The following is a 7,578-nucleotide window of genomic DNA, read 5'->3' as shown; positions in this document are numbered from 1 at the left end:
TTTATGCAATACTGATATTGTTCACAAGAAGAAAGATGAAATCAACTTAGCCAAACATTTTTACACTACAATAAACTTAAAGACCCCAAAAATCTCCATCTACATTAAACTATTAACTATCAAGTAAGTGCAAGTTTATGATAAAGCACCCTGGAAATTTCTTCAATCTTCATTTTCAGAAATACTATTCAAGGCCGGTTTCCATTGATGTTGTTGATGATGACGTCTGTTTCTGTTTCTGATACTGATATTTTTGTCACGCTGCAACTTGTGGCTCTAAACACATAAACAAACACAAAACTTACAACGATATTAAGAAAAAAAAATACATAAATGATTTTGTGTTTATTTATCATGACATTCAAGAAATATTACCAGAAAATGAAATTATTGATTTTTGAAAAGGGAAATTTCTAATAGAAAACAGGGGAAAGGTATAGTATGGATGAAACAATATTTTCAGCTTTTAGTGAAACGTGGAGACACGTACAATTGTACAAAGGTAAAGAGTAATATCTTTTGGAAGAGGCAAGAAGAATAAGCTTTCATAAATTTGGAAAAAAAGAATGGCCATAAAGGAAAAAAGATTCGTTGGCCCATTGCGTGAACGTGAAACGAATAGCTACGAATGCCATAAATTACAATGTCGTACATGATGTACAAATCCACAATTTCCATGGCAAATTTCTGAAATATCTTGAAAACCGATCAAATCCACAAAATGATTATAGAAAACTGTAAGGCAATCATCCAAATGTTGTGTTTTGTGTTCATGATTTGGAAACGAATATGATCGAACACAATTTTAGCGATTCTAGAGCATTTGTGGAGGACGACGGAAAATTTGATTACCTTCACGGAGGATGCATTTGCATTTGCATTTGGTGCCTTCGTCGGAGCTCCGGCAAGGCCTTTCTTCTCCAACACGAGCACTCCTCTTTCCTTCAACAACTTCCCTAGTTTCACGCACTTCTTCGCGGCAAACTCTTTCAACACATCTAAAAAAAATTAAAACGATCGAGCACACAATTTGAAGATGTTATAACGTGTAGATTGATAAATAATCGTAGAATCGTACATGAACTCCACTAGATTACCTTCGAAACAGATTAATCGGTAAACTTTACCGATAACCAACGGATCGTCTGGCCGGAGAAGTTTGAGCTGTTTCACCGGCAATCCATTCTCGGATTGCGACGTCATGACAACGGCGACGTAATGGCCAGGGTTTAAACTCATGACGTGTCGAGCACTAACCGACTTGTAAATCCTCTCGATCTTGTTTCCTGGATGCATAATAACCACCGTCGCCGCCTCCGCCGCTTGACAATTCCCCATACCACGATGATCGATCCAATTAATCAATGTCGTAACTCAAAAGTCCCGAGGGTGATTCAGAAATCAGAGATCAGAAATCAATTAGCCTTACGAGTTACGTTACGTCTTCCAGTTGTGATTTTTAATACTGAATCAGTCTGTACCGAATGTAAGAAACTGTGATTATCGAGAATAAATTTTGAGGGCAGAGAGGGCTAAAATGTACGAACCTGTAGAGAGTTTCAGAGCCAATAAATGAGAGGCAAATTGTGAATGAGACTGACGTGATCGTCACGTTGATCAAGGAGCAAAATCTGAGTACGAACTACGAAGGTTCCACTGATGATGTGAGAACTGAGAAGGTGTTACTCCATGAGTGAAATGCAGGATGTGGTAGGTAAAACTTAAAAGAAGGTGTGAATTAAATTGAAGATGGAAATGGAGAAGACGATGGGGTGGGGGCATGGAGGATTATGATTTAAGTACTGCAATCAATCCACCGGCATCTAATATTTGTTGGTATCGAAGGTCGGTGGGTCTACACAAATTATATATGTACGAGTTTAACCAACAAGCTACTATAAAACAAAAATCTTGATTTCTTATCAATTAAAATGTATATGTTCATCGTTAAATTCATATATTCATTTGATCTTTTGAACTATAGTTTTTTATTTATTTGATGTGAAAGCTAACCCAATTACCAACCTTGACATGGGAAATTATGTTGGTATTGATTTCAGAGTAAACTTTGTCGAAGGGGGTGTCAATTTAGCAACACAATTTTTCTGGTAAGGTTCGTTGTGAAATGAATAATTTTTAATATTATTCTTGTTAACACGGTTCGTTCTAAATTTGATTTGTAAATGGTTTATGTCAGCGCCACAATTGAGTTGAAGAATTCTATATGAAAACGGTTCTAGGTATTCAAAGAAACGAGTTTACCCATTTTATAGAAATGTGTATTTTCCATTTTGAACACAAATTCAGAACCATATACGTCATCATGAGAATATATCAACGTCTATAATTTTGTGTTCTTTGTGATACATTCGTTTTGTAATATTAAAGGTCCAAAATGGACTTGTGATGAGTGAGAAATTAATAATGAGAATAAGGTGGTTGAAAAAGTTAGATACGAAGTTTAATGTGCTTTAATCCATCTCTTTAAATAACAATAGTTTAGTTAATTATCTTTGTACTTGGAATTACATAAGTTAGGTGTGAAAATACTATCAAAAAAGGTGTAAGTGATGAAAAAAATTAAAATGATGGGTAAACAAAGTTGGAGGGGCTATTTGTGTACAAAACTCAAATTAGGAAAACCCTAATCCCCCTCTACTTCCATTCTCTTTTGATTTTTGACCAAAATCCTAGTCTCCTCCCCACCCCCCCCCCCACCGCATGCGCGACTCTTGCTTTTTTATCGACGACCTCAAAGGGAATTCCTGGATTTCCCGTTTTTGAAGTCAGCCTCATTTTTCTCGTACGATCCTCGGAGATTGGACTGTTGGATCATCGTGATTTTTGGATTGCAGATTCCTAAGACATAGATGAAGGTTTTGACTAAGGGTTTTCATTTCAAGATCTGGAGTTCAAGATATAGATGGTCGAACAAGGTTGGGTTTTCAGCAAGAAGAGAAGTTGTTTTTTGTGAAAATTTATGCACAAATCATTTTCTTCTTCTCTGAAAAAACTTGGCCCTATCCCTTTTGTGACATTCTATCCTTGGAAAAAAATGACTACTTTATGTATCTTTTCCAAATCTTCTTTTGTGTCTCCATTAAATTGAAGGGGACGGCAAAGACAAAAGGGGCAAACTCTATTATTGATATGGGCTCATGCGTATCATTTCCCCTGATTTTTTCATTAGATATGTTTATCTTCAATTTCTAATATTCTAATCTTAGAATATAATTATTCATTTTGTGAGTTTAGTGGTGTAGGTTTGGTTGAAGTGGTGAAGGGTGTGTTTAGTTGGGTGGGTTTGGCTTCACCATTATTGGTATCTCAAATGACCGAAAAAGCTAATATATTTTTCGATTTGTACACATTTGATCACTGATTTTTTTTCATCCACATTTACCCCTTCAACTTGTTAAATTGTACACCTTCAAAGCTTATGACCGGCTACTCCAGGTTAGCGGGTAAAAATCACTTTGTACGCAATTAGTCCTTAATATATTTGTACACATTTAGTCTTTAATATTTTTTTTGTTGCAAAATAAGTCATTTTTGTTTTTGTACTAATTCAGTACTTATGAATGATTTCTTTAGGTTTTTGTCACGACATCTTACGTGAGACAATCATTAATGAGGTGTTTATGGCTTTTGATAATTATATTCATCGCGATCTCGACTACTTGGTTGTTTAGGTCATGTGTTCAGAACGTCATAACTTCTTCACGCGATCTCGAATTTTAACAATCTTTATATTTATGTGTTCGTATTTTAGTCTATTACAACTTTCGTTTAGATTACTCCCGTTAAAAAGTAATATATTTTTACTTACGATCTTTATATCCATAAGTTTCTTATGAATGCATGTATGGATGTTTTTTTTATAAAATTGTGAGTAAAAATATATTACATTTTAACGAGAGTAATCTTAACGAAAGTTGTAGTAGACTTAAAAAACGAACATGTGGATATAAAGATCGTTAAAATCTGATATCGTATGAAGAAGTTATGACGTTCAGAACACACGACCTAAGCCAAACCACAAGACCGACGCAACCAAGCAGTCGAGATCACGATGGACATAAGCATCAACAACCCCAAACACGTCATCAGTGATTGTCCCACGTAAGATGTCGTGAGAAAAACCTAAAGAAATCATTCATAAGTACTGAATGAGTACAAAAACAAAAACGACTTATTTTGAAACAAAAAATTATTAAGGACTAAATGTGTACAAAAGTATTAAGGACTAGTGTGTACAAAATGAGAAATATATTACCCTATTAAGTCATTTTCACTGGCTAAACTAGAGTAACCGGTCATAAGGACCAAATATGTAAAGTTTAACAAGTTGAAGGAGTAAATGTAGACGAAAAAGAAAACTCAGTGACCAAATGTATACAAATCGGAAAACATATTACCCTTTTAAGTCATTATCCCTTTAAAATAATGAATCAAATGGAGAAAAATAATATCTTAATGACTTTACAACTTTAAATTGATACAAGAACTTAAAATGCTTCACAATTTCTTCTCCAGTTCATTTTCACCTACAAGAATGAACTTTCATCTCTAAATCACTCTCTAAAAATGTTGTTAGTGAAATGAAATAACACAAAGAAGACTTAAGTCCTCTAAAGTTTCATTACTTCACAAGACTAGTCTCTGAACTTCATTTCACTTTTGTTATAAAATAATACTAATTATCACTCCTAACTTTGAATTTCTAACTTTAACCGTCGAATGTTAATATATTAACAATTCAGGTCCAAAATCTACTTCACTAAGTTAAGTCTTTTATCATATACCTTAATTTCTATAATTTGCAAATTTAACCCCCCCCCCCCCCCTCTTCACCTAACCAGGATGACCATCCAGTTAACATCCCAAGTCCGTCAACATCTATTTTAACATTCGATTTTAAAACTTTTACAAACTAAGTGTATATTCTAATTAATTGAAGAGAAAAAAGGCAAATATAATCACTTTCCACAAAATAGCCAAAAATTAAGAAAATTTCGTTTTTAGCCAACAAAATAACATCTTACTTGACCTCGCCTGTGATTTTGCTTCCTCAACTGTGATTTTGAGTTTTGTATATAAGAAAATCAGTTAGGCCATTTTGACAAGGCCCAAAATCATAGATGGCACACGACAAAATTTTCTCTCAACTCATCTACGATTTCATGTTGTTCTTCAATTTTTTTGGCAAATCCGTATACAAATTTATAAGCCTTTAATGAACAGTTTGTGCATTAAAAAAAGTTGTGCATTCGTAGATTACTATGCCATCTGCGATTTTGTTCTCAACTTTTTAAAAAATTGGACTTTAAAACTACAATTTACCATTGAGTTCCAACTAATATGATAAAATACAAACTAGAAACAACATTGTTAATAGGTATCAAGCCACATGAATAATTTTACAAACCTTAAACTCAAAAGTAAGGCTAATTTTTTTAGAGTTATATAATATAGGATGATAGGATACAAAATAACAGCCTATTTACTACAAAATAACATTCTATTTACTGAAATCACATGCAAAGCAGGACAACTTGAGATTTTGTTGGCTAAAATTGGAAATTTTCAATTTTTGGCTAATTTGTGGAAAGTGAATAGGAAAATTGACTTCATGTGTCATTCCTTAATTCTCAATCTCAAAGCTTTAAAATTCAAATTTCATCCAACAATATTAAAATTTAAAATAAGTTATTTCAAATTAAATAAATTTAAACACTATAAATCATTTATTTTTAATTAATTTAAGTTTTAAAATTAATTTATTTCACAATGAATTTTACTTAAAGGTTAATATAACGTCCCAAAAATTATAAAGAGATTTCGATTCATAAAAAAGTTTAACCAATTAAAATCATTGTTTTAAAAACCATTGAGTGACATTTATTTGATTAAAACCATACATTATCATAGCCAAATTAAAAACTGTGGAAACGAATATCTTCAGTGCGTGTGTACAGTCCCGCTGAGATCTTCCCACGAACAACTTGCAAAACATTTAATCCACAATTGTAAGCATAAAGCTTAATGAGTTCTCCAGTATACCACATATTCCATCATATATACAATGCATCCATAAAAAGTGTTCAGCTCTAGCACCGACCTGACATAAACATACGTAGGAATTATATATGGAATAACGGGTCTGCTCCAACCTTGGTTGAATGTTATGGGCCAAATCATAGTCTCACAATGACATCTTTCCATAGGCCAAATCATGGTCTTTCCTTGCAATGTTGAGGGCCAAATCCTGATCTTATATACAACTTCCAGGGGCCAGATCCTGGTCTTCCATATAGTTGCCAGGGGCCAGATTCTAGTCTTCCATACAATTGTCAGGGGCTAGATCATAGTCTTTCATATAATTGTCAGGGCCCAGATCTAGGTCTTTTATACAATTCATAAAGTCATATGTATCGAATAGATTGTCCACCTGAGAGCGAACAATCAGACAAGGATATCACAATAACACATTAGACCAAGAGTTCACATGCTATCCAACTTAAACTACATGAAACCAATTCTATCATTATCACATAATCATGTAACATAACACATAACATATACTAACATATTACATCCCCTTAGCAACTAGCCTTCCCTAGTTATCATGCCACTAGCCACTTCTTAATCAAGTCATTTGTTGGACAAACATACGTAAACCTAATAACTGGCCTTCCCTAGTTACCATAACCAAACTTAACTCCTAACAGCATCATACGGTCAACAGGCAAGACCCCACCGGTCTAACATACAATGACACTAAGTGTCCTACACTACACATGCAAAACAAGGAATTATCCTAGCCAGCTAGCATATGTGTACTCTAACATTACCTCTAGCCTACCACGCAAAGGATATACAATGAGATATGTGGCATAGTGAGAAACTCACATGAACTGAAGAACTGGATAAGCACAACAACACTCTCACCCTTTGCATTGATCAATCCCGATATAAATCCTCAATCAACAAACCAAATCCTCCAAGTTTGATCCCAAGTCAAACTGGTCAAAAGTGTGACAACCATCAAATTTCGGTCAAGTCAAAGTCAAACAAAGTCAACAAGTTAAACCGGTCAACTCCATTAACCCTTGTATGTTAGGGTTTACGTTATGTAATCACTGTACAATTCGCTATTTTAATGAGAAAACATCATTTGGAAAGTTCATGTGTTTGATATTCCTTAGCCTTAACAGTGCTAAACAACGAACCAAAGCGATAAAACACTATTGCACAATCATCGGGATTGTGTAGGACACTAAATCATGGCTTAACGGGGTATATGGACCTTGCGTTGCGAAGCCGGACACTCAAAAAGATCACAAACGAAACCTCTCTCAATCTCATTCAAACCCTACTCAAGATTACTTGACGCTAATAGGATCAAAACTCATACACTACGATATAAATTGACGTTAATAGCAACATAGTATAGTACAACGTTATAACTATAATCAAATTAAATTATGATACCATATTAAAATCAAATCAAAGTATAATGCTCTAATTAAATTTAAAAGAATCAAACTTGAATGCTATAATTAAACTTAAAATCAA

At 33.9% G+C, this 7,578-nt stretch overlaps 1 protein-coding gene across 2 annotated transcripts; it reads right to left on the bottom strand.

Moving 5' to 3' along the window:
* Positions 1–1,827, bottom strand: LOC145160270 (uncharacterized). Of its 2 annotated transcripts, XM_079079396.1 has the most exons (4): positions 1,548–1,827; positions 1,098–1,475; positions 853–998; positions 2–276 (listed from the first exon to the last, which is right to left on the bottom strand). In XM_079079396.1, the coding sequence occupies exons 2-4, from the start codon at positions 1,336–1,338 to the stop codon at positions 163–165; spliced, it is 501 nt and encodes a 166-aa protein (XP_078935522.1). In that variant the 5' UTR covers positions 1,339–1,475; positions 1,548–1,827; the 3' UTR covers positions 2–162. The 2 variants fall into 2 exon arrangements, with proteins under 2 accessions (XP_078935523.1, XP_078935522.1); XM_079079397.1 differs by lacking the exon at positions 1,548–1,827 and having other exon boundaries at positions 1–276; positions 1,098–1,540.
* Positions 1,828–7,578: the final 5,751 nt, after the last annotated feature.

Source organism: Lactuca virosa, chromosome 2, assembly GCF_052849685.1.
Source record: "Lactuca virosa cultivar CGN04683 chromosome 2, Lactuca_virosa_CGN04683_v6, whole genome shotgun sequence".
Classification (NCBI taxonomy): Eukaryota; Viridiplantae; Streptophyta; class Magnoliopsida; order Asterales; family Asteraceae; genus Lactuca; species Lactuca virosa.
The sequence above is the reverse complement of the archived record's forward strand: the minus strand, read 5'-3'. Positions and strand labels throughout refer to the sequence as shown.

What these genes read in the sequence shown, in the direction of transcription:
- LOC145160270 (XM_079079396.1), bottom strand. Translation starts at nt 1,338, where the DNA reads ATGGGGAATTGTCAAGCGGCGGAGGCGGCGACGGTGGTTATTATGCAT. An exon ending in CCGATTAATCTGTTTCGAAG is followed by an intron (nt 999 to 1,097) that starts GTAATCTAGTGG and finishes AATTTTTTTTAG; the next exon opens with ATGTGTTGAAAGAGTTTGCC. An exon ending in CAAATGCATCCTCCGTGAAG is followed by an intron (nt 277 to 852) that starts GTAATCAAATTT and finishes TTATGTGTTTAG; the next exon opens with AGCCACAAGTTGCAGCGTGA.